At 56.5% G+C, this 26,822-nt stretch overlaps 1 protein-coding gene across 3 annotated transcripts; it reads left to right on the plus strand.

The window, feature by feature from the left end:
- Positions 1–9,824: 9,824 nt before the first annotated feature.
- On the plus strand, positions 9,825–26,331 carry SSC4D (scavenger receptor cysteine rich family member with 4 domains). 3 transcript variants are annotated; one of them, XM_027791058.2, is made up of 12 exons: positions 9,825–10,261; positions 13,296–13,461; positions 17,133–17,168; positions 17,935–18,240; positions 19,861–19,932; positions 20,316–20,630; positions 21,548–21,628; positions 21,904–21,981; positions 22,769–23,080; positions 23,568–23,645; positions 24,742–25,085; positions 26,050–26,331. In XM_027791058.2, exons 2-11 carry the CDS (start codon positions 13,344–13,346, stop codon positions 25,056–25,058), a joined length of 1,713 nt encoding a protein of 570 aa, XP_027646859.2. In that variant the 5' UTR covers positions 9,825–10,261; positions 13,296–13,343; the 3' UTR covers positions 25,059–25,085; positions 26,050–26,331. The 3 variants fall into 3 exon arrangements, with proteins under 3 accessions (XP_027646859.2, XP_055652298.1, XP_055652299.1); XM_055796323.1 differs by having other exon boundaries at positions 26,055–26,331; XM_055796324.1 differs by having other exon boundaries at positions 21,907–21,981.
- The last annotated feature ends 491 nt before the right edge of the window (positions 26,332–26,822 follow it).

Raw genomic sequence — 26,822 nt, forward strand, 5'->3', positions numbered from 1 at the left:
GGGGGGGGGACACCGTCACTGTGGGGTGCCGGGAGGGCACCGGGGGACACCGTCACTGTGGGGTGCCGGGGGGTGGGCACCGGGGGGCACCGTCACTGTGGGGTGCCGGGGGGGGGGGCATCGGGGTGGTGGTGTGTGTGTGTGACTGTGTGTGCGCGTTTCTAAGTGTGTGCAGCCAGTGTGTGAGATGGCACGGAGCTGCGTGTGCCCCCCTGGAGTCCCCCCCAGGCTTCCCCCGGCGTGGGGGGCAGAGCCATGCCCCCTGCGCTCCCCCACGTCCCAGGGTGCTGCTGGCACCTGGAGGCAGCGTCACCCCTTGTGCAGCACAGGGACCCACCACCCCGGGGCCATGCCAGGCGTGGAGTCCATCACCCAGGCACCTGGGGACACGCGGGTGCCCATCGCTGCCGTGTCCCCCTTCAGCCCCACAAAGCCCGGGCACCCCCCGGGCCCAGCAAGGAAGCTTGGCTGCAGAGGCGATGCCCGCCCGCGGGTGGCCGGGCAGGGCTGGGATAAGCCATGGAAGAAGAAGATCGCCTGCTGGATTAAAGGACTTTTTAAAACCTATTTTTACTGTCAAGGAGAGAAACCAAGAGAGAAGGAGCTTTCTGGCTTCCAGAGGTCTGCAAACGGAGCCGAGCACCAGGAGGCTGCCATGTCTCCACCGAAAATACCGGCAATGTAAGCCGTGCGCTTGGCAGCGACGGTACACGGTTAGGAGCAAAGAGCAGGAGCTGGCGTGGCCTTGCCCTTCCTTGCCTTTCAGCTTTGCAGATTTATTTTGATGCCTTTTGTTAAAACATCGCCCACACAACGAGGGAGGTGTTGGTGCCGATGGTCAACACTTGACACCCAGCCCCTGCTCTCCCCCATGCCCTCTCCCCCATGGGTTTCTCTCTCACACCACTGCTCCACTGCGACTTTTGGATTTTTGCGTGCAGCAAGGCAGAGCAGAGCAGGGAGCAGCGTGTATCCCGCTCCAGCGTGGAATACAGGCTCTGGGTTTCCCTGGGACCTGTGGCACTGGGGTCTGCTCCTGCAGCTCTGCACTATCTTGGCTCCAGGATACAGAATTTGGTCCTTTTTGAAAAACATTGGACACAGGTACGCTCCTGGCATTGTTACTTCTATCCCCATGGTTCAGCAGGGCTTGTGACACCTACGTCTCGTTAGAGGTGCAGCCTCTAATGAAGCTTAACACCTCTGGATGTCGTCTGGGGGAGCTGCTTTCTACACCCTGACTCATCCTGGTGGGGGTGATGTGTGACTGCTGGGGGGCTGCGACCCCCCAAACTGGATTCGCCCGGGGATTGATCAGCTGCTCAGCTACAGCCTTGAGGACAGTTATTTTTGGTTTCACTTACACTCACGTAAATCAAAAACAAACCCCTGGAGATTACTGCCATGTTTGAGCACGGGTTGAGAATCATTAAATAAAACACGTGTGCGGCAGATACCTCTGGCGATAGAGCGCAGCTCCCTTCCAGCTGCCTGCTTCACCTTGGCCAGACCCCTTGCAAGACCTACGTGTTTATTTAGAGATTGCATGAATTCTGGAACACCTTGCAGGCAGGTGGATTACCTCTTCCTACTGTGTTAGAGGTGGGTCGGACCCCACCTGGGTCCTTCCCTGCGTGGGTGCTTCAGCAGCAGAAGCCAAAACCACTTGCAACACCTTTCAGAATGAGGAAGCATTCACCAGTCCTTATCAAATGACTTTTTAAACTTCCCCGGACTTTACACCCAGCAGCACAGGTTCACCTGCAACATGCCACAATACACCTGCTCCGGAGGTGCTCCAAAAGGCTTACAAAAATAAAGTACATTATGCTTGGACTGAATAATTATAGCAAAAATACCGTATATAACCACCTTAGGCCATGGGCGTGGAGGGATATTCTAAAACTCTGCTTCCTGGGTTAAATACACAGGACTCATCCTTACAGAGCTGATACAGGGTCAGTTTTCTGCTTACAGAAAATGCCTGGTGCTGAGCACATAACCATTGCAGCTGCAGTACAAACGCTCTGGAGCTGCATCTCCCCACAGTTCAGCCTCGTATGCAAATGCCTATGGATTATTCTCTTCCAGGAGGATGAAACGGCCATATACTTGAGTTCAGAATACTCACAAAGTACTAATCATTGCCAAATGTGATGGATAGCCTGCCTGTAATGTGTCTGTCTAAGCAATAATTTTCACATTTACAACTCCCGTGGGACCCACCAGCGCTGCTCCATCCTGGCAAACGGTGCTGAGTCCTGGGGGTGCAGCAACCACAGCAGCACGGGCAGTGGCAAGGGGTGCATGGGGGGACAGGGAGCCCAGGGGACAGGCACAGCCATCGGGGCCCTGGGGACAGGCGCTGTGATGCACAGAGGGAGGGAGCGTGGCATGGGCTTGTTGTGCTCATCACCTCCCTGCTCCTTGCGGTGCTCGACGTGGCAGCTGACCCAGCCCCCAGCCCCCCTGGCACAGGGACCCTTGAGCAGGACTCTGGGCACTTTGGCTGAGGAAGAAGAGGCTGAGATCCTCCAAGGGCAACCCAACACCCAACTGCTCTCCCAGTCCCTGCCCAGATATATATAACAACCTGAAATTATTTTTGGTTTTGGTTATTATATGGATATAGTTTAAAATAGTTTTGTATTTTCCTTTTTCTTAGCAATAAATATTTAACTGAAATAAGTTGAACGGATCGTGCCGGCAGCAACCTGGGTGTCCCCAGCCTCGTCCCCATCCCCCCTTGGGGCACTGCCCCTGTCACCGCCGCCCGAGCCCCCCTCAGCAGTGGGTGCTCACATCACCCCCAGCTTCATCTACCAGCAATGACCCATCCTGTGGAGCCTCATCACCTCTGTCTGCATCACCAGCAGCAGCAGCAGGTGGTGGGGACACCATCTGTGAGGGCAGAGGGACAGACGGACACCATGGTGAGATCCTGGGCTGCAGTACAGGCTCTGGCCCTGCCAGCACTTGGGGCTCCCCAAGGATTTGCCATCTCCCATCTCCCCCCTTGTGTCATATTCCCTGGCGGTGGCACCCCCGGAGACCCCTGGCCCCATGCCTGAGTCCCACGGGGGTCCCCGAGCAATGGCTGGCCCAGCCCCGGGGAGACGCGGCCACGCCGGACACGAGGAGGAGGGCGACCAGGGCGGCTGCGGGGACCTTCATGGTGCTGCGGGGACTGAGGGAGCCACGAGCGGGGCTGGAGCTGGGGGGCTGCGAGGCTCTTCTCTGCACGATGCTCGGCCCCTCTGGCCATGCCCTCCTTTTATCCCTGGCCGCTGGGCAGGGGCAGGGTTTCAAGGAAAGAAAATGAGCGCATCATACCGGGGAAATTATGTCAGGATCGCCCAGATTTGCTGAGCTGGAGAAGGCAAGGAAACCGCAGAACGGGGAAGCGCTGGCCACGGGGCTATGACTTTCAGATTCCATTTGGCTGCCCCCCGGGACCAGCCGGAGTGCAAAGCCCCTCGACACCCACCCTGCTGCTGCTGCAAGGACCCCGCTGGCCACGAGCCAGGCTGGGGCACGGAGCCCCATGGCCAGAGCCCCGACAGCAGCCCCAAGCAGGCAGCCGTGGAGCATCACCCGCCAGCTCCAGGCAGGGATTTGCTTTGCAATGGCCCCAGCAGCATCACCGTGCTGGGGGGCTGCAGGGCTGCTCTGTGGATGGACAGCCCAGCCCGGGTCAGATGTCAGGGCATGGCCACCCCCAGCCACCGCCACTCTCGCTGGCACAAAACTGCTGCCAGGAGTCAAATCCCAACTGGTCCCTAGTTTTGCCGCAAATACCACTTCTCACCCTGCTCCCCTGCTCACAGGAGGGATGCAGAGTTAGCTCCGAGGCTTGGTGCCTGGGGCCCTGATGGGAACCAGGTGGGTGAGGGCTGCTTCAGCCTCCCTGTGCTTGCTGGAAGCCTCCCAAAACACATCTCAGTTTCAGAGATGCTCCCTGGGAGGAGGACGGGGCCTTTGTGGACTGTTACCAGTGGCACAGCTCCTGCAAAACTGGCCAGTGCCTGGAGACTCGTGCTCTGCAGCTCCAGTGCTTAGAATTCCTGTCCTGTGGCTGTAATTAGGAACCAAACAGAAATGCAAAGGTTTTTTTCATTTCAACCTCGATATACACAAGCCTGAAAAATAGATAGCTATGCTTTATAAAGCTGTGTGGGGAGCGGATTCTGATCCATGTGCTTGCACAGGTGGATAGGCATCAAATATCCTCTGATCCTAAATAGAAAAAGGTTTCAAGGAGGATGGAGGATGGTGAAGAATAGATTATATTGAGCCTGGCAGAACTACACAGCATGGCTGGAAGATGAAGAGACACTGCAAGTGAGGAGCAGGGAGTCCTGGCTGATGAGGGAAGCTGGGTTAGGGCTTTGAACGATGCTCCAGGGTGTGAAGGGTGTTACAGATAAGGGCTGCAGGGAGTCTGCTGTGTTATGGGAGAGCAGAGGTGCACTGTGTGTAACCTCTGTAGGATGTAAGGGCTGTGCGATGGGGATAACACCAGCCAGGTGGTGGCTGAGCTGTGGGAAGAGCCGAGAAGTGCATTGGATTTCTTTTCTTCTTATTAATTATTATCATATTTTATGAATTATTTTTGAGCAGGGATTCATGAGCTGATCTGGTAGGACATCTTGCAGCAGGGTACACGGAAGGCTCTGTGAGGCACAGAATCTCATCTCAGCGATACAAGTGCTTTGCTGGACCTCAGTCACCCTTTTCTCATACTTCTCCCTCACTTGTCAAAGCCACAGCCATATGCCATGATGGTCCAAAACCCTGGAAGGGGTTAGCAGAGCCAAGGCACCACATACAACATGAATCCTGGGCACAACGAACAGCTGAGCCCATCAGACCCTGCTGCAGGATTTCCTTCAACTCTTTCCTTGGAAGGTGGCTACAAAGATACTCAATGCTCTCTGAGCTTGAAACATGAATCTCAGTGTCCAGCTCTCCCTAAGGACCCTGTTTACTATTTATAGGAATGCAGACCTCATAGTCCTTACTGCCTGCAAAAATATTTGATATGATTTTTAAGCTAACAATCCACAGGATTTAACACAATCCCTTATGCTTTTTTTCAGCTGGATCCCCTATTTCCCGTACTTATGCACTGAACCAACCTTCTCTGCATGCTCTCCAAATCACTCCGCAAAGCAGCAGGTCCTCCAGCACAGGATCACCTTCTGCCTGAGCCATCCACAAACCAGCATAACCAGTCAAATATTTGTTCTCTCCCCGTTTCTTTTCTTGCAGTGAGGCTGGAAGGCTGGTGAATTAATTTCTCCGAGGCTGCTCCATCCCACCGGACTCAAGGACCTACACTAACATATATAAAACCTGTTGGCTGAGGCTCTGTTAAGCTACCAGGGTTAGCCTCGTGCTCTGGGGAACAGCCCAGCCCCTCAGAAAGCTGCCCAAACTGTGCTGGGGTTGCTGCAGTGCTCGGGATTCACAGCCCACTTAATTTCAGATTAATTTCCCTGAACGGACAAACCCAAAGTGAGAGGAATTAGGAAGAAATTCCTCTGCAGGCAGAAGAGAATAGGTGGAATTGTGTTTCATTTGCCTCTGCAGCAGCTGCCGCTGGTCCCTGCCAGTGATGGATTAGGCAAAGCAGAGGTGGGGTGGGTTATGGGCATCTTGCTGTCACTGGGTGACCTTGCTCTCTGATATCTGGGATTGAGCTGATGAAAGGGACACGTCCCTGGTCCCTGCTGGTGGTGGGAGATGCCCCGGGAGCTCTGCTAAGCTCTCTGTGCCCCACTGCCTGCCTCCTCCAGGGAAATCATGGAATCAGGAATGGTTTGGGTTGGAAGGGACATTAAAGACCACCTAGTGCCACCCCCTGCCATGGGCAGGGACCCCTTCCACCAGCCCAGGCTGCTCCCAGCCCCGTCCAGCCTGGCCTTGGGCACTGCCAGGGATGGGGCACCCACAGCTGCTCTGGGCAGCCTGGGCCAGCGCCTCGCCACCCTCATCGTAAAACACTTCTCCCTCATGTCTAATCTAAATTTACCCTTTTTTTTCAGTTTAAACCCCTGCTTCTTGTCCTGTCACTACAGACCCTGGTAAAAAGCCTCTCTCCATCCCTGCCTTTGCAAGATCCAGCCAAGAAACTGCTGGCACTGTATCCTCTGAGTCGCGTACTTGTCTCGCCTGCTCTGGCCATCCTCACCTCACCATCAGCACCGATCCAGACACACTGCCCCACTCCGCCTTACACCCACCGTGCCCATCGCCTGCAGCCCCCCCGAGCCCCCAGAACCACTGGGGCTGGCACCAGTGGGACTTTGCTCTCTGCCAAACCCCAACCCCTCTCCCAGCTGCCTCAAGCATTTCTTCCTGAAAATGCGTGCCACCTAGTGCACACTCAGCTGTGTGGCAGCCAAAAATGCCATCCATCCCTCCGGGAGGTTTTCTGGATCGGCCTGGACTAGACAAACCTGTAAAGGTCCCTTCCAACCATTTCAACCCAAATTGTTCTGTATTTCTAAGTGTCAGGCTCGGACGCGGCATCTCCATCCCACGCGGGTTTCTGCGCTGGCAGGCAGTGACGTCCACCCCGTCTGTCTCGTCAGTCTGTCTGTCCCCGTACAGGTCACCACTTCCCAACCATTTGCTCTCTGCCACCTGGGATTGAGCTGATGAAGGGGACAGCTTCGGCATGGCGCAAGCTTTCTGGGCATTGTTTAAAAGCACTTCATCTGTGGCTGCAGCAGCCCTGTCTAACAGCAGCAACACTTCAGCAGAAGCAGGCTGCCTGTACTCCCCGGTGCTGCCAGCCATGGAGCAGGGGAAGTCTGGTCCTTCCTTATAGATGGACTTATATACGGACACATCGTACGTGAGTGGCTGTTGTCCCATAGGATTCCACCGCTGGGAGCCCAGTGCAGGGTGAGGTTTCACCCAGACAGGCAATGCCGTGAGAGGGGACGCAGAAAAGGGAGTTACAAGGATACCCTAAAGGTGATGGTGCACAGCGAGTGCCTTTGCTGTGACCAGCCTGGGTGACCGAGGGGACCCAGCTCCCCGTTTCCTATCCCCTCATCCCCCCTGTGGTCCGTGCCTGCTCCTCCGCAGCTCTGGTTGACAGCCAGAGCCTGTGGCATGGGTCAGCTGCCATCCGGAGAGCCGCCTGTCAGCACCGTGTCCTTGGGCTGCTCTTTCTCACCTGGCTGGGGTGGTTTCTGCAGCACGATGGTCAGGAAGCAGATTACTGGGAGGAACAAAGGTGATTTTGTCTGGGGAGGGGATGGGTACCCCTCCCGGCGCTCCAGCTTGCAGCAGCCAAGGGCAATGCTGAGCCTCTCTGGGGGCTGCAGCTGCCCTTCCCTCAGCCCTACTCTTCCTTCAGCCCTTACCAGCTGCCAGAAAATACATTAAAATTAGCAGCTGGGTTACCAAATAGCACAGAGGTGTGCTAGGACCACAGCTCCAGCCGCACCGAGGCAGGGCTGGGTGCCACGACAGGGGAACTGAGATGTTCTTGCTCTGCGCTTACATCTTTCCCTTCTCTTAAGGCTGCTGGACGCTGGCTGGGCTGGGGTGTGAGAGCTCCTTTCCTGGAACGCTCCATCGTGGGGTCCCCCCCCCACTGCCCATGTCCTGGAGCAGCTGGAGGAGCAGAGGAGGGTGTGGAAATAGGGAATGCTCCATCCTGCTGCAGGTGCAGCATCCTTGGTGCCACTGCTCCCCAAAGCACAGGCAGCAGCGAGAAGGAAACCTGTAAATTCCTGGTAATTTAGCTCAGCAATCACCAGGGGAAACCTGCCGTTCATTATAAGCTGGCTAATGGCTCGCCACAGCAACCGGTGTTCTGAGGAACAGCTCAGCCTTGTCCTTTCCTCCAGCCAGCAAAAATGCTTTTGTTGTAGTTTCTGACATTTCTATATTGCGCCAGGCCCTTCTTCTAAATCAACAACATATTTCCCGACAATGGCACAGTATGTACAAATGATTTTCTCTCTCCTCTCTTTATTCTCCCAGCTAATTGAAAAGGGAAATTTTTTTTTTATTATCATCATCATTCTGGAAGCTCTGTGTTGTCTGCAGATTTGTGAGCCCCTTGTTTTCCCCAGCCTCCACCCACGACTGAGCTACTGCCATCAAAGAGATCTGGTGCCGACTGCTGTAGGTGCCATCCACCCCACTGCCATAGGAAGCTGTGACAGATGCTGCTCGTGGTGCGTGTCGGATGCTGAGTGGACATGGGAATGGTCCTGCTCAGCCTTGACCCCTCCAGAAGCCACTCTCCCATGAGCATCACCCATGGCCCTGAGTGATTAGGCAGCAGGACCATCACGAAGGACAAAAAGAGCTTCCTTTTTTTTCCTGGCGAACAAAAGAACAGCCTTGCTGCCCTGTGGAATTTTATAATTAGCCTTTCTTATGTGGTGGCTGTTCCTTGAATAAGGCTGGCTGTGTTTTCTCTTCCTCGGAGCGGCGTAAGCCTGTAGCCTGATACTGCCAAGCCACTCAAAGCACATGCAGTAACGATGTAGACATGGAAAACGTCTGAGATGCTGCTCAAATGGCCTGAGAAATCATGGACGAGGTGACAGCATCTTCAGGCTGCTGACCTTACCCCCGAGCATTTGCATTTAGGGACTTTTATGTTCCTGGTGTTCAAAGTCTGGATGCGGATCGATGCTGAAGTTGATGATTTCCAGCCTGCGGGCCCTGGCAGCTAGCCAGGACAGCGGAGAGTTTGTCAAAGTTTAGGCAAAACAGACTTAAAAGGCACCTTTGAAACTTGTGTTTGCGAGCTGGCTAATTAGAACTTTGCTGCTACTGGGGAATAAAAAGTAAATGCCTAATTGCTAATTACTGAATCCGTACAAGAAAGTAATGGCAGATGGGGAACCGTGCAGTTAGCAACAGTTGCAGCCAGAGCCTGGTTTGTACTGAGTTAAAACACAAAGTCCAGGCGTTTAAAGCCGTTTAAGGGTCTGGGCTTTGTGTGGGAGCAAATGAGCTTTCCAGCAGCAAGGAGGCAACTGCTGCCTCCCATGAAAGCCAGGGCAGGAATCCTGTTGATCGTAAGATGTACTTGTTCAAAGCCAAAAGCACACCGGACTCCTAAAATCGCTGGGAGCCTAAGAATTCACAAGACAGGGAAGCCCAGTATGTTTGGGGGTCCTCGTCCCATTGCCTTCAAGGCTGGTGGGACCCCAAGAGTCTTGTGTTGTCAGGCTTTTACTTGCAATGATGGTCAAAATGGCTAAAAATGGATAAACACGTTTCCTCTTAAAATGAAGAGAGTTGCCCCAGTTGGGAGCTGAAGGAGACAAGATAAATGTGTACCATGCAAGGTGGCGGAGGTGGACGAGCAAGGTTTCCATCCCTGGGGTATGGCATCCTTCCACGCAAGGATGTGGCAGGTCCCGCTAATGTCCTCAGCAGAGCTGTCCTGGATAGCCGGGCAGGGAAAACCCTGGAAAGAAGGATCTCTGAAAGCAACTTCTGGCCCAGGAACGGGCAGGGAGGACCATGGTTTGCAGGAGGCGTGGGGTCCCTGCAAGCGGTCCCCGAGTCCCCTGGGCAGGGCGGGAGGCTTGGGACCACCCCCTCCTGCTGCATCCCAGTGCTGGCTCAGGCACCGGCAGGAATATTTCCAGCCAGCTGGTTATTGTGGGCTTCCTCTCCAGGTGGGCACTCAGGCAGCCGAGGAGGGAGGTGGGAAGGAGCTGTACAGCCCAAATCCTCCCAGCTGGCTTCTCCCTTCCCCCGAGGCGTAACCCAGGCTCCGCCAGCACCCAATTTAAGGATGTGTCCCTGCCTGCCTTCCTGAAACCCGAGCCATTCCCTCCTCGCCATGTCTCCCTAGAGGTCTTCCCTCTCTTCCTCCCTCTCTCCTTCTTCCCTCTCCTCCTTCCTCTCTTCCTCCTTGGCTTTCAGGATGATCTGCCCTGGGATGGGATGCAGGGCTGCCGCCCGGCGCTAAACCTATAATCCAGCATCTGCCTCCTGGCCCCAAAGGTGCAAAGAGATGACAGGCTGGAGCTGTTCAGTTGATGGATGAGATTCTTTTTCTTTCTTTCTTTCTTTTGAATTTACTAAACGAGATCTCACCTAAAGACAAAATTCCTGCCTTATCCCCATCAGGTTTTTACTGGGAATATTCATTTCAACAATTATTTTTTAATTTTTTTAACTAACTACACAGCTCTTTACTTCAAAAGAGAATACTTATTTCTGGGATTCATTATACCGATCTTTATACTGGAAAGAAAATACCAAACAGGTATGTGGATTTATGATGCTTTTTTTTTAGGTCAGCAAGGTAATTACAAGTAAGGATCTGACGGGGCAGTGGTGGCTTAAGGACTGTAATTTCTCATGAAGCTGCTTGAATAGTTGGAGAAGTGACAGCTAGAGAGCAGGGGGGTCAGTCCAGCCATGGCCAAGGGGGACCAGAGGGGACCAAAGGACCTGCAAGGTCTCTTGTCCAGGTGGGAGGATGGAGTTTTCACCGAGGGCACGGAGCTGGCTGGGCACAGCGTGTCGGCTGGGGTGTGTTCACCGGGGTGACAGTGGGGACTTTCTGTGCCCCGTGTTAGAGCCCTGCTCCTGCCCTCTACGTTTGGCATCAGACACGGTGGCCAGTCCTTGTGGGGGCTGATCCAGGGTGTGTTGCTTCTTCTGACAGAGGCATGGTTTTGCAAGGCACCCAAGAGCTGGAAAGACCTTTGCTTGAAGGCATTTTCAGAAACCCAACTCAGCAACCCTTTGAGAGAGGTGCTGTGCTTTGCTACGATGGCTTATGATGGCTTAAAAGCAGTTTTTAATCTATAGGCATTCATAAAGAGCCCCAACCCCGCTGGCTGCAAGGAAAGGGGGTTCAGTTTGTAGCTGAACTTCGAGCGCTGGGGCAAGGTTGGAGAAGCAGGTGGAAAAGCCCACCAAAGTCAGGTTTTACCTTTCGAGGGTCAGCTGTGGCACAGCGTCGCAGCAGTTAATGCCCGCTGCAGCCCTGGCAGGGAGCAGGAACACGATGGCTCCAGCCCAAAAGTGTCCGGCGATGACAGCATCCCTGAGAGCAGGACATGATGCAGGGGTTTGGCCGGAGCAGGGCAGCAGAGGGGCCGTCTGTCAGTCCTGCCCCACCAGAGAGCGGGGAGGGCTGTGGGACAAAAGGCGACATTATTCAGCGCTGCAGGAAGGATGAATGGAGTATTGAACAACACCACCTTAGGGAGTAGATTGGTTTTCATCCCCCGTCACTGAGCCGTCTGTCTGCTGGCGGGTCTCCTCCCAAGGCTCGGTCAGCAGGAGCTGAGCCGTGAGAGCAGGGAGGTGTAAGGAGACCGTATCCCAGCCATGATGGCTCCATCCTGCACCTCCAGCACTGTGCCACCACCACCTCACACTGGTGCATGCAAAATGCCTTGATCTACCATCAGCTCTCACTGGTGCAGGCAACAAAGTCAAAGGCTTGGGCTGGAGGTTTGGGAGCCCCCCCAGCCCATGGTCTTGAGGGACCTTGGCCGTGCGGACACAGCACCAGCACGCAGTCCCACCTGGGAGATCTTGCCAGCCCATGCCTCCACATTGGAAAACCAGGAGCAGTAAAAGGCTGGGTGAGGGGTTTCCACAGGGTGGGGGGGTTTGGTCACCGGTACCACCGATTTTAATGTCCTTTCCCAAGTTTCTGCCCATCATTGGAAGCATCAAGCGGCAGCAGTCAGTGCCCATCCCTTCAGGAGATGTTGTGCCTCATGTGGGCTGGAAGGACTAATTTTAGGGCTCTGAGCTGAGACTTACAGCCTGGCTTTAGAGCCAGCGTATGAAAGCATCCTCACGATGGCACTCCTCCACCAGCGCACGCTGCTGTCCCAGTGCTGCTGTCAGGCCAGCTGCTGGGACTGCTGGGATGTTGGTCGGGGTCCCAGAGGTGCAACAGAGGGCAGAGGCAGCCCCCACCCCGCTCCCCCATAGGGCTGGGTGAAACAGAGAGAAATCCGCCACTTCAGCAGTAATTTCTGAAGGCAACAGTAAATGAAGAGGAAGCGTCGTCTTACAATATCTAATCTCTTCCTTGTTTTCTGCCTGACATTCCCCTGATTGCTTCCCACCTTGTCCTGGTGGAGTTTGCATCTCCGTCTCCGTCCCCCAGGTGAATGAGGTTGTCCTATCAGCCCCCAGGAATTTCTGCCTTCCCACAGAAATGCCTTTCCCTGCTTTTTCCCATGGGATGAAGAAAAGCAGAGACAACGGGGCCCTTGGGAATGTGCTAGCCAAGGTGGCAAGGTCTCATCCTGTGTGGTTAGTGTGGAGGTCTTGGGGGACACGGGTGGCCAGGGACTGGAGCTGCCCAGGAGAGCTCTTGGGTGCATTAATTCATCATGGGGTGGTGAAGAAAGATGGGTGCAAGGCACCAGATGGGGCATTCTGGTAGCTCAAGTGCCATATATGACCACATTGGTTCCACCGTGGGGACCCCAGTGCAGGCTGGGTGCTGGGAAGGGCAGCCAGGAGACTGTGTCACCTGCGGAGCAGATCCCCTCTTCGCACAGAAGGAGGTGGGCATGGTCTCCAGGAGCCCACTGGAGGGAGAGGAACCAAGACAAACCAGAGGGTTGACCATGGCTGTGGCCTTTAGCTGGGTGTTTGTCACCGGCAGAGCCAGAGCAACCTTGGAGGGGGGGGACATGGGGTAGGCAGCCTGGCTGGAGGTGAAAGACCATACCTTTCCAAAGGGGGTTGTCTGACGTGTCTTGGTGGAGTACAGGTCCCCTCTGCCTTTTAGGAAGCACCTTTCAGGCTTGTGTGGATGGGGAGCTCCATCCCAGTTGTGTCTGGAATTAATACGTGACTCAGTTTACGCATGTGCGGCGTGGGGTATATGGTGTATATGTGCTATGGGGTTTGCTTGTAACCTCACATAGAAGTAACAGAAGGACAAGCCCCATGTGGATGCAAATGGGATGGTTCCCTGAACACCTTGGGGGCTGAAGACCCTGGGTGAGAGCTGTGAGGCTCAGCATCTAGGTGTCCTGGTGGGTCTGGGGTCCATCCTTCTGCCTGTACAGCAGCACAGCTCCGAGGCTCTCCCTGCTTCCAGTTTTGTCTCACGGGTGGGATGTAGCCCTGCAGCTTCATCTTGCCACCCGTAAAAATGTTCTCAATAAATCCAACCTGAATTATTTTTCATGTGACTCGGGGTCACTGTTCCAGCAAGTGCCAAGGAGGGACTTGTTTGCAAGTCCTGCACCGCTCTTGGTGGGACAAAGGCTCTCCTGGCCATCACCACCAACACTGCTGTCTGCATGTTTCAGGGACAGCATCCTCTGGACACCCGTCTGCAGCAGGACTGCGGTGCAGCAATGAGACTTGGTCCCTGCCTGGCCATCTGGCACAGCATGGGGACGCCAGACATGGGGGTGCTGCCTCTCTCCCTGATGCCAGCCACGCTCCTCGTCCTCCTTCTCCTTGGCCCCACGGGTGAGATTTTCTTCATCCAGAGCCGTGAGCAGGAATATCACGATGTCCCCAATGGTGCTGAGAGTGCACAGGGATGGGGGAACAAGTTCAGCTCTTATCACCCACCACGACCTATGCATGATGGCAAGTTCAGCGTTCAAGGGTAGCATGCAGCTGGCAGCACCGCTGGGAGGATGCTGATGGCCAAGGGATGGGAGCTGTGGGGCCATCCTGCTGCTGGGATGGGTGGGATGAGCACCCATCCCCTGAGGACACCGGTCCCAAGCCACTCCTGGCTGACACTGTCCGGCCAGGGCTGGGAAGCATTTAAATTGAACTGGAAAAAAGTCTCAAATGAAGTCTGCACAGAGCGCTGTGGCTGCATAATTATCCTGGCGTGACTTTATCCGTGTAATTACAGCCAGGCGGTTGGTAACACCTTCCTGCCTCAACAAAGCCCCGCCAAGACAAAGCCAGCCAGAAAGCAAGCAATTAAGGTGTAGTCAGACACCATAATTGGATTAAATCAGGTTTTACAGTTCCCACCCCCTCAGCTGGAGCTTCCCCCCATCCCCGATCTGCCAGCGCCTGCGGTCGGGGTGTGGGGACCTGGGAGGGACCCCGCTGGCTCTGCCACTGTCCCCTGCACCGCCAGGCTCTCCCGTGCTCTTCATTAACAGGTACAGAAAGGGCGATTTGTCCTCCCACTTGGTGGTTTTATTTAGCACCGTGCCCTGAGAGGGATGCAGTTTATTTGAGCTAGCTTCCCTTTTTCCTTTGGCTTTGTGAAGCTGGATCAGAGAAATGCGGAGGGCTCTGTCTCTTCTCAAAAAACACTAGTTTCTTCTCCTTCCTCATTAACGTAGACATACCAGGCATATTTTTTCAGGTCTCTCTTGACTTTGCTGGAGGATGCTCTTTAGAGCTTTGATTTTGACTTAAAGGGAGATGAATATTGAATATTTAACAGTGTCCTTTTCATCCACTGTTTCTTCGGCGCTGGAGTGGACTAAGTGTTAAAAATCAATACTAGCCAGGATCAAACACTCTTCCTAAAAAGCCTCACATCTCCACATTTTTGACACAAAGGTGATCTGAATTACCTTTTCCCTGTTATCCAGCCCATGGGGCTGCCATGTCCTTCCCTGTCCTTTCCTTTGGCAAGCCAGCCTCTCTGCTCCCTTGGTCCCCCCTGCTCAATCCCCAGTTCTTGCTGGCATTGCAGCATCACTTCCCAACCTGCCTGGATCCAGCTGGGATGGCTGGGGTGGGCAGCAGTGCCTGACCACGTCTGGAGCTCCCCAGCTCCAGGTGGCATCGCACTCCCAGCCCCTGCTCCGGGGTGCTAAGCTATAGTTACAGCCAGACACTTGCCTTACTCTTTTCTCTTAGGGCTTCTAGGTCTTTCTTTGACAGCCTTGTTTTGTAGCTGACTTAATGGTCTCCCAGGCAACATCCCAGCAAGGCAAAAGAGAGGTGGGTTCATCTGCTGGAACATCCCCTCCAGGCTTACCCTGCTTCTCATGGCAGTGACATCTACCTCGGAGTGGCAGGAATCGACCTTCCCATCGCTGCTCGTAGGCTGAGTGCGAAGCAGGACAGGGCTGGTCCAAGCCGGGGGTAGGAAAAGAGGCCACGGAGTCACCACGGGCGATGATCAGCCCTGGGCTGGTGTAATTGCCATGGAGGGTTTTTGTTTGCTGGGAAGGTGCCACCCACGGGAGAGGGCTATGCAGCTGAAGCCTCAAGGCTGGGGTGCCCACGGAGATCCGAGGGCTTGCACACTCCTGGGGCATCGGTGGGGACATCCACAAGGTCCAGCCACCCACCCCCATCTACTGTCCCCTGGGGCATCATGATCATGTTGCCATGATGCCCCGAACAAGCTGGAGACCTCGGTACCCCATGCTGGCAGCACTCCAGGGGGCACCCCACATCACTCGGAATTGGGGCTGAGAGGGTTTTTGTGCCCTAATAACACCCAAGCTGTGGGAGAAGGGCCCAGCCGGGTGGGGGGAGCCTGTCTACACCCCTCCCCAAGCATCCATACCCCCGGGCACTGGGTTTCTGGCCGGGCTCTCTCCGAGCCCTTATTTAATCAAGGCTGGCTGGGATGGGGATGCATCCTGCAAGCGTTCAGCTCCCTCCAGATGCTGCTTGTTCACGCTGGTCAGAGAGGGCTGAGAATTAAAAGGGGGTGAAAGCCCCTCAGCAGCACCATTTCACATGTGGCTGGACAGCTGAGCCCCGAGGCAGAAATCACTGGGGGTCTGTCCATGTGTCGCTGCCCTTCCTGAGCCAGCTGGGATCGAGACACCCCATCGTGATTGTCCAGCAACCCCAGATTACACCAGCCCCAGCCCCAGCTCTGCCTGGTGCTGCAGGTGACCAGCACGTCTCCCCTGGATTTACCCCTACTGCTACATGAAAGCAGTTTATTTGTTTTATTTACCCTAATGTATATATATATATATATTTATCCCAATTGTTTAATTGGGAAAACAACGGAGGAGTCCTTCCTCTCCCAGCTCTTGCTTGCTGTGCTCCACCGAGCTCCTTCCTGGCTGTGGGGGAATATTTCTGTGGCAAAGTCTTGTTAAGCCCTTGGCAGCATCATCCAGGCTCCGGTTACTGGGAGAGCTGGATTCCCAGCCGTGGAGCTGTGGTCGTGGCTGTGCTCCCTGCTCCTCTCTGCTCCCTCACGCTTTCTAACCCACCTCTTCTCCTCGAGCCATCGATGGTGCCACCAGCACCCAGTGAGAGGTGTCACACTCCCCGAAGGGTGGCAGGTGAAGGGACAAGCACCCACACCTGTGTGCCCCCACACCAGTCCGGTGCAGCTGGTCTCACTGGTGTTTTATGGGCTGCAGAGCGGGGCTCACCCTGAGCTCCGCAGCAGACAGGACGCTGCTCTGCCCACGCCAGGAGCATCATCCTGCCCAGTGGTGCGCAGCAGTGGCTGCCTGCAGTTCTCCAGCACCACCTGTTTCCAACCCTTAAGGTGCCTGCACCCCATGAACAGGTGTGTTGGTACACATGTATAAATGTAAAGCTGTAAAGAAGTGGACTTTTTGGGGGGAAAAAAGGAAAAAAATCAATTGAAACGCAGATAGGGATGCCCAGTGCAGCATCTTCCATCAGGAGCTCTCCAGCGGGTTTCCCGTAACAGGCAGGGCTGGTTTTCCTCATCGCCATCTCACCACCCCAATTTTCCATGGGGAGGGTGCAGGCTCCTTCTCCCTTGATGGCCAACAGTGCCTGTGCCAGCATGGAATGATGCTCACCCTCAGGGAGCTGGTAGGGGTGCCCTGGGCACCCCCCAGCCACTCTTCACCTTGGGGAGCTGCGCAAAGCCAGGGGGAGCAGGACCTGGGGCAGGTACCCACGCCAGTAACCCGGTGCTTAAAGCACAGTCCCACCACAGAGCCGCAGGCACCCACACCACGTGCCACTGCCTCAGTTTCTCCACCTGTGAAGCAGATGAAATGATGCCCTGGGTGAGGGTGGTTATTTTTTCCCCTACAAACCTCCCATCTTTGCAGACAAGAGAAGGATCCAGGGGGTTGCCATGTCTTGCTGGTCCCTGCCATGCCCACCCACATCCCTGTTGCCATCATTGTCTGAGCTGCATCCCTCCTCTGCTCACTGCAGGGATGCTGGGGAGATCCAATTCCTTTTCTTCTCCCTTGCAGGCACCACCTCCGAGTCCGTGCTGTTGCCATTCCCAGGTGAGATGCTTCTTTTAAAGCTGCTTTTCTCTAGGAAGTTTTGTAATGGAAAAATGCATTTTTTTTGGTTAAAAATGGGCTTTGGGGAATTTCAAAAAGGCAGCATATTGGTTTGGAACAAAAGGTGGCAACAAAAAGCTAAATTTCTTTTACAGAAATGAAATAGAGATTTTTAATTATCCCTATTCTGATTATTATCCCAAGAGAGGAATTTTGCCACCTCCTGCTGAGACCCTGTCCCTGTGCCATTTGTCACACCCAAGCAAATAATTCCCTTGACATGGCAGGCCAGGGACACTTACACGCCTGCTCCCCATCTCCAGCAGCTTGAGAGATCACCTCCATCCCACCAACTCCCATGTGGGACCAGCTCCAGACGTGTTTGTTGAGGCTAATACGAATTGCTAATTGCATCTTGTCACTTGTCACCCATCGTACGTCATCACGTGATGCCACGTGTCTGCTTTCCGCTTCTCCTGTTGCGTTATTGCCCAGGCCATTAGTAGGCAAGAGGATGGGATGATGGAGCATCTCATTTATGTACTGAGATGTGTTGAGTCTTCATGTCTGCTGCTTCCAGCAGACGAAGAGAAGCCCAGGTGGGTAGCACCAAGCCAACCACTGCCTCGTGCTACAGCAAAGCGTCACCGTTTTATTTAAGGAGCAGAGGCATGGTGCAGAGAGGGCTCACACCCTCCCCATGACACCCACCAAACGTTTGTCACCTCCTGCCTGCTGAGGGACCTCTCTCTGCCCATCCTTCCAGAGATACGGCTCGCCAATGGGCCCAGCCGGTGCCAGGGGCGAGTGGAGATCCTCTACAACGGCTCCTGGGGGACCGTCTGCGATGACGACTGGGACATTGTGGATGCCAACGTGGTGTGTCGCCAGCTGGGCTGCGGCCATGCCATTGCCCTCCCGGCTGCCATGACCTTTGGCCAAGGGAGCGGACCCATCTTCTTGGACAACGTGGACTGCAAGGGCTGGGAGGCAGCCTTGAGCGAGTGCTGGAGCCACGGCTGGGGCATCCACAACTGCTACCACTACGAGGACGTGGCTGTCATATGCAACGGTAACGAGGTTTGGTTCCTTGGGGGCAAGGAGAGCAGGGGGGTGCCTGAGGTGCTGCATGCCTTCGGGGTGCCCAAGAGTTGCATCTCAGAGCCTGTTCCTTGGAGCCTGGGTCAGCCAAACCTCCTCTGCATCCTTCCTCTATCCCTTTCCTCAATCCAGGCCATCTCCCAGCTCAGCAGGCTGGTGCTCCATAAGGTGACCAGCCTGTTCTGTATTCCCCGTCACTTCCAGCTCAGGGACTTTGCAACCTCTCCAGCATGATCCCTGGGGAAAGAGCACGCACCCACCCACACTCCTGCCTCTAAGTCAGCCGCTGCCCAACTGCTCCTTCCCCTTTTGACTCGTTTTTCTTTAAATTGCTGAGCTTTTCAGTAGGAAATGTTCCTAAAGGTGAGAAAAGCAGTGGAAAGTGTTCAAACTTGGCAAGTGAAAGTGGAACAGCTCCATGCCAACCCCTATATACGCTACACGTTCCTCCTGCATAGCTGCGTAGGGTTTGCTCATCAGCCACGCATCAACGACCCGTAAATGTGAGGCTGTGCAGACCCGGAGCTTGGCCATGGCTGCAACTGCTTGGTGAATCCTGGTGTCCTGCAGAAGCAGGGGTTGGAAAAGGAAGGGATGCTGGTCTGGCTGGTGGGTCGGACCAGCAGCAACCAAAGAAAGCAGGTGGTGGACTGAGCAGGAGCTCTGAATCAAGGCACTGCTGGAAAGGAGGTGAAAGGACTGGAGCAGGAGGTGGGGGAGATGGGTCTGGGGGTGGAGGAGCGGCTTGAGCCATTAGGTGTTTGTAGCTTGGTTGGCGAAGGAGAGCAGGAGATGCTCTGGGGTGGCCCTCAGGGGAGATGCAGGCATTTGACCCAAGCACCAGACCCCTAGGAAAGGTGCTCCCACCCGTGCCGTGTGGGAGCTTTCAGGAGCCAGCTTTCTGTCCGTTGTGATTATGGAGGAAAGCGTGGGGCTGGTCAGGTCTACACCGTGTCGGTGGGCTGGCTTTCCCGGGATGCTTCCTGCAGCCCTTGGGCACGCATGTGGCTGGCTATGGGACCACTTGGCTCCGTTCCCAGGCAGCTCCCCACACCACCCCCCGGTAATTTCACCAGCCCAGCTGAGGAGCTGGGTCAAGGCGGGCAATAGGGTAGCTTGAAGCAACATCGTTAGCAAAAGAAATATAGGTAAAACCAGCAGGAAAATCAAAATATTACTGTTTTTTTCTATATATATATGCCATGACTTCGAATCCAAATCCCATGATACGCTGGAACCTGACTCCTGACAGCTCAGCACTGTGATTTACTCCAGGTGCCCATGCCATGCTGCCAGGCACAACTTCCCACTACACCAGCAGCTGAGGTCCTGGCTCCATCCTGCATCTGTAACTGGGAAGATAGCTCTGGGCAGGGGCAGCCGCAGACCCCTCTTTCTTTCCCCATGGGAGCTGCTTTGGTGCAAATCTGCTTGTTTCCGCTGCACGTGCTCGCTGGTGTGCGTGCGGGGGCTGGTGCCCGAACTGGGGGAGCAGCAGGGTGGGCAGCGTGTGGGGCACTGCTTGCAGCCTGCTTCTGGAAGGGATGGCTGCGGGGAGCCACGGATGCCACTGCTCTGCTTCCCTTTCCAGAGTTCTCGCCCACGCAAGCCAGCGAAGGACCGACAAGCAGGACCCTCACAGCCTCAGTGCAGGACGGGGAAAGTAAGCTGCTCAGCTGTCGCTAGCAAGAGGCTTGTCCTGGCTGAGGGATGGTAGAGACCAGCACCCCCCACCCTCCCATCCGCCCCCCCCCATCACCCGCTGCCCCTCCATGAAGCACCCTGACTCTCTGGCTCTGAGGGGCAGACCCCTGGGGACCCCATCTTTGTGCTGGCCATGGCCAAACCCTACCCCAGAGGTTCACAAAGGCTCCCATCATCTGTGCCATCCTAAAGCATCACCCCTTCCCCACTGCTTCTCACCCAGTTTCTTTGCCGTCACGGGCACTGCCAGACCCAGGCTGGGTGGCATCGCTGTGAGGTGGCACGTGTGGTGACCTCCTGGGGAAAGTCAAGTCCTTCTCACCGCCTGCTGCCACCCTCCAGGTGACGGCAGCATCCGTCTGGTGAGTGGAACCGACACCTGCCAAGGCCGGGTGGAGATCTTCTACCGCGGGAACTGGGGCACCGTCTGTGACGACGACTGGGGCATGAGCGACGCCAGCGTGGTGTGCAAGCAGGTGGGCTGCGGCCAAGCCCTGGATTACAAGAGCAATGCCTATTTCGGCTACGGCACAGGGCGCATCCTCCTGGACAACGTCAACTGCGATGGCAGCGAGCCCTTCCTGTCTGCCTGCTACAGCCTCGGCTGGGGCATCCATAACTGCGGCCACCACGAGGATGCTGGGGTCATCTGTACAGGTAGCGGGACAGAGCACCACCTTCACAGGGGAAAAAATCCAGAGATAGCCTGGTCTCCAAAGAGAAATGGCCTCGGAGGGATGCTGACGTGCCCAAGGTCAGGCAGGGACCCGGGCTGTGCACGGCGGGAGCATCCTTTCTCCTTACCTGCTGTCATCCTGGCGCTCCGGAGCAGGCTGCAACACGGTGCTGAGAGCCTGGGACACAGCCCGAGCAGCGATTTGCAAGGGAAATGCATCTGCCGGACCTGCCATTTCCCTGCTCCGCTGGCTCGAAAACAAGCTGCCCATGTCCGGAAGGAGCGAGTGGCTGCCGGGGGCTGGGCATGATGCCAGGCCCAGCCTGTCTCCCCTTTCCCCTCCCTAAATGATGTATTTCTGCCATTCTCCGCTGATTACCATTTATAATGTTAATAATCCCCGTGAATTCCCTCATTATCACAGCTAATGACGGGAGCGGTAAGTGCCAGCGCTTTTCCCTTTCCCACTATTAATGAACAAAAGGGCTGATGCGGGAAAAAGGGACAATTTTCTCGGGCTGGTCCTTTCTCCCCTAAATGTCCCCATCCCTTCTGGCACCTGGCCAGGGCACAGAGCCGATGGCACCACCACGCACAGTCCTTGCTCAGCGGGGCAGGGGAAGAACGAAGCTTTAGAGCTAATGAACCCTGCCTGATAAACCTCCCAGAAGCGAAGGACCCCTCGGGGCTGCACGTGGGACCTCGGTGCTGGGGTTGGGGTGGAGAAGCACAATCTCCAGCATGTGGGCAGTGGGGATGTGCGGATGGACGTGGTCCATCTCCATCCCCATCATCCCAGAGCTAGCAGATGACCCCGGGTCTGCCTCCTGGAGTCAGCAAGTTCACAGCTTTGCAGCTTCTCCCCATCTGTCACCTCTGTTCCTCTGTGTCACTGCAGGGCTGGACACGTCCACCAGCACGTCCTTCACCACCTCCGTAGCCTTGGACTATGAGGAGACTCTCACTGCCACGGCCACAGGTAGGAGGTCACCCAGCAGCCACCCAGCTCACCCACGTGCTGCTGCTGGGGCTGGGGGCTTGCTGGGCGGGGCTGTGCCTCCTGTGTCCTCCTGTCACCCAGCACAGTCCCCCTGGGGTCCTGCCGCACGTAGGCTCGGCGGGTGACATTGCCCGTGGCAGGAGCTTGCCATGGGGCTGCTGTGGTGCTGGAGGCTGCTGGCACCAACCGGAGCAGGGGTGGTGGGCACAGGATCTGGCCCCCACAACGCCCGTGTGTCCCCACACTTGTCCCAGCAGTGACAGACAGCAGATACCAGCCCTCCCAGGCCACTGAGGTGGTCACCACCGCTCTCCTTACCATCGAGCAGGAAAGTAAGTATGTGGCCACTGCCGGTCCTTCACAGGGTCCAGCATGGCCCCCCTAAGCTCCACATCTCTGGGGGGTACCCCATATCCCCAGGGCTCACCCCACAGCCCTGCAAATTACCCCATGCTCCCAGGGCTACCCCCCCTCCCAATTCCCTGGGGGAACTTGAGCACCCCATGGTTCACCCCAAGCCACCAGGGAGCTGTCCCATGCCCCTGAGATGTACCCCACCTCCCCAGGGCTCTCATGTCCCCAGGAGTACACCAGGGAGTGATGTCCCCAGGGCTCACCCCACATCCCCAGGGCTTACTCTGTGCTCCCAGGGTGTTCACCCCCTGCCCTCCAGGGTTCACCCCCCATCTCCAGGAATTGCCCCATGCTCACAGTACTCACCCCATGCTGCTTGGGAGTTGCCCCATGTCCTCATGGTCACCCCACATCCCCAGAAATCACCCTATGTCCCCAGGGTCTCACCCCACATCCCCAGGGGCTCAGCCCATGCCCCCAGGGTCTCACCCCACGTTCCCAAGGGCTCACGCCATGCCCCCAGGGTCTCACCGCATGTTCCCCGGGGTCTCACCCCATGTTCCCAAGGGCTCACCCCAGGGGGCTCACCCTATGTTCCCAAGGGCTCACCCCATGCCCCCAGGGTCTCACCCCACATCCCCAGGGCTCACCCCCTGTTCCACGGGGGCTCACCCCATGCCCCCGGAGGGTCAGCAGGGGACATCGGACCCCCTGCGGAGCCGTGGTCCCCCCGGCAGCGTGCCTGTGCCAGGGCCCCCCACGCAGGTGGCGGTGTGCGGCTGGCGAACGGCAACGGGAGCTGCCGCGGGCGGGTGGAGGTGCGGCACCATGGCACCTGGGGCACCGTCTGCGACGATGACTGGGACTTCCCCGACGCCCAGGTGGTGTGTCGGCAGCTGGGCTGTGGTGCTGCCCTCGCCGCCACCATCCTCAGCTCCTTCGGCTACGGCAGTGGGCCCATCCTGCTGGACAATGTGGGCTGCGGCGGTGGCGAGGCTCGCCTGGCCGACTGCTTCCACCTGGGCTGGGGGCAGCACAACTGTGGCCACCACGAGGATGCCGGGGTCATTTGCCAAGGTGAGAACGGGATAAGCTCAGTGGCCACCAGCTCCCACCCAAGGGTCTTCCCTCGCCAGCTGGGTGGGAGAGGGAGGATGATGCGACTGCGTGGGTCTCTGCTGAAGCCTGGCTCGGTGGCACGGAAATCCAGTGAGATAACAGGCATAGGGAGAATTTTGGCCACACTCAGGCTGGCTGTGGGAAAAGGGGTCCCCAAAATGGGGTGGCAGGTGAATTTGAGTCCCCAAACCCTGGGGTTCCTTCTGCCCATGGGGGGAAAGCAGTGGTGGTTGGGTGCCACGGCTGGTGACGGATGGAGCGTGGGTACCACCTCTGGTCTCCGTTCGTGCACTTTCCTGGAAGCACAGTGGCTGCACATCCCACTCCACACATCCCTGCATCCATCCCTGGTTACCCCATGCTGCTGCTGGGGGCTACGACCCGGCCCTGGGGGGGCACAGGAGTCCCCTGAATTGCTTTTCCCACCCCTTCCCCACTGCACCAGGTGCTGATGATGCTGGAAACCATTTCCAAGAAGTCACTGTCACAACCACCAAGTCGGCCCTGGCTCGTCCCAAGGACGGTAGGTATCGAGGTACCGCCTGGGGATGCAGGGCCAGCCCTGGGGATGCTGTGCGCTGGCACAGGATGGAAACAGGGGTGGCTTGCACAGAGGCCAGCAGCTTTGGCAGTGCCTGAAGCACTGACCTGGAGCAGCCCACAGGAGGGGGAAAGCCACGCTGGCAGCACCGTTAAGCTGTGGCCTCTCCTGGTGCCCCCAAAGCTGGTCCAGGCAGAGGAGGCGATGGATCCTAGTGGGGAGAGAAGGGGATGGACCTCGGTGGAGGGGTGACCAGATGGACCAACAGGGCTGAGCTGAGGATCATAGAATCATGGAAGGGTTTGGGTTGGATGGGACCTTAAAGATCATCTAGTCCCAACCTCCTGCCATGGGCAGGGACCCCTTCCACCAGCCCAGGCTGCTCCCAGCCCCGTCCAGCCTGGCCTTGGGCACTGCCAGGGATGGGGCACCCACAGCTGCTCTGGGCAGCCTGGGCCAGCGCCTCGCCACCTGCACAGTGACAGATTTCTTCCTGATATCTAATCTAAATCTGCCCTCTGTCAGCTTAAAGCCATCACCCCTTGTCCTATTGCTACGTGCCCTTGTAAAAAGTCCCTCTCCAGCTTTCCTCTCGGCCCCTTCAGGTACTGACAGGCTGCTCTAAGGTCTCCCCAGAGCCTTCCCTAGGCTGAGCAACTCCAGCTCTCAGCCTGTCTTCATAGGAGAGGTGCTCCAGCCTCTGATCATCTTCGTGGCCCTCTGGACTCATTCCAACTGGTCCATGTCCAGGAACAGACATTATTGTCTGTTCCTTCAACGTGAACATCCACCCCGATGCTTTGGGGGTCAGCCCCAGCTCTGATACTGGCAAGTGGTCACCCCCTCGCGCTCCTGCCTGTGCAGGGGCAGTGGGGGAGCTGTGGGCAGCAGCAAACTGCCAAGCCTTGGAGAGACCAGGGCTCTTCTTGTCCTGGGGCCGCATGGCCAGGAAGGGCCCCTTCTCCATCAGCCCTGCACCACTGTCCTAGGGTGATGGCAGGCAGGGAGAGGGGGGAGTGCTGGGGTGGGCATGGGCAGGGGCTGCCCCCTGGGCTGCCTCACCCCATCCCCTCGGCAGGGTCCCTGCGCCTGGTGAACGGCAGCCACCGGTGCGAGGGGCGCGTGGAAATGTTCTACCTGTCCCAGTGGGGGACAGTGTGTGACGACGCCTGGGACCTGCGAGATGCCAAGGTGGTGTGCAGGCAGCTGGGCTGTGGGCACGCTGTGGCGGCCTGGGGGGAGGCACGCTACGGCCAGGGCACCGGCTACATCTTCCTCGACAACCTCAAGTGCAAGGGCCACGAGCCCTCGCTGCTGCGCTGCTCCCACATCCGCTGGGATGTCCACAACTGCGACCACTCCGAGGATGCCAGTGCTATCTGCAGCATCCTATGACCGCCCACCCCCGGGACCCTCACGCAGGTAAGGGGGGATGGGGACAGTGGAAGGAGCTGGTGGCAGTGCCCTCAGAGAGGGGCTGAACCCTGGCTGCTAGTGGGGGACACTCACTCTCTGCCTCAGTTTCCCCACTTGCCCCACCGGGGCACTGGCTGAGCCCCCCATGGGTGTTTGGGCTCTGAGGCTGGGAAGAGCTGGGTGAAGACCTGGCTTTCCTCAGCTCCTAAAACACTGGCTGAAGCTTTCCCCCGCTGAAACTGCCCCTTGGAAAAACAAAACCATTTCTGGTGTGAAATCTGATTGGTTTCAGCCATTTCATTGAAGAGACGAGGAGAGAAAAATGGATATTCTGCTGTGAAAATGAAGTTAGTTTATACTCAGAAAATGTAAAAAGGGGGCTGAAATCAAACCAGGGTATTCCAGGGGCTCTGCAGTGAGTTGCTGCTGTTCTGCAATTTGCTTTGCAACCCCTCCCAGCAATCCAAACACCAGGTTTTCCCCCACATTTTGGCAGAAGAAATACCAGGTCCTCACCAATTTCCATGCAGCAGAAATGCAGGCACTGGATCTCACACCATCTGCAACCCCATCCTGCTTCGAGGTCGTCCAGTATTTCTTCCTTGTGGGCATTTCACCTCCTGTTCCTTCTATAAACACCACTGGGTTTGCGGAGAGCTCAGCTGAGATTTCCCTTCCCCGAGGGGCTTCTGCACAGCCAGTCACTGCCCCAAAAAGCCCCTGGGGAAGTGGGGAAGGACCAGGATCCCTGCATCCTCCCCATCCTTCTCCATCCTGCGTGGTCCAGACCAGCTCCATGATGCTCCATGCTCTGAGGTGTCTGGGGCAGGCAGGGCAGGTGCAGGCAGAAAACAGTAGGGAAGACCCCAGATCCCTGCCCAGTGTGACGTGGAGGGTGGTAGCACTGAACTCAGGACCCTAGTCCCTCCCTGGTGCTCTGCCTTTGGGGTAAAGGCTGTTTCCCTCCCAGCTCAGGTGGAAGGACCCAGCCTTTGTCATCAACTGTTTCTGATGTCTACCGGGACACCAGCAAAATGATCGTCGTGTTTTCGTGGATGGGGTGCCAGGGTGGGGAAGGGCTGTGCAGCGGCGCAGAGCAGGTCCCAGCTGCTCCCCCCGCTGCACTCGCTCCTTTGTGCAATTCTTTTGTTCATAAGAGATTGTGCATATTCCTGGGTTGTTTGCTGTTTGGGTTTGGGTTTTTTTCCTCATTTTTTTCTTATATCTGTTTGGGTTTGTTTTGTGAATAAGTAAAAACCCTTTGAAAGCGTGCTGAAACCTGACTGGCATCCCGGGCAGGAACAAACCCATGGGGAAAAGATGACCCAAGCCCAGAGGTGAGGGCTCAGCTCTTACTGCCAAAAATTGGTGCAAATCCCCTGCTGGCCCCCGAGCAGCCCTTGATTCCCACCCAGCTGGGAGCTGAGCTTGGGGGGTACAGCCCTGAGCCCCACCAGGCTGGGGGGCCGAGGTTGGGTCCGGCTCTGGCTTTGTTGCCGGTGGGATTTGGCAGCCCCGCAGGCTGCGGGGTCACTGCTGAAGCGGGTGCGTTGCCATTGTGCCGCTGTACGGGCTCTGCAGTGCTGACAGCAGTAAATTCGGTGCTGCTTGCTAACGGCAGAGGAGCAGATGGGAAGAGAGACTGTCCTGGGAGCTGCAGCCCCTGCTGCTGCCTGCTGCTGCCTGCTGCTGCCTGCAGGCAGAGGCTGTGACCTTGGGGCTGGGGGCCAGGAGAGAGGGGTC

The sequence above is a fragment of the Falco peregrinus genome, chromosome 2 (genome assembly GCF_023634155.1).
Source record: "Falco peregrinus isolate bFalPer1 chromosome 2, bFalPer1.pri, whole genome shotgun sequence".
NCBI classification, from domain to species: domain Eukaryota; kingdom Metazoa; phylum Chordata; class Aves; order Falconiformes; family Falconidae; genus Falco; species Falco peregrinus.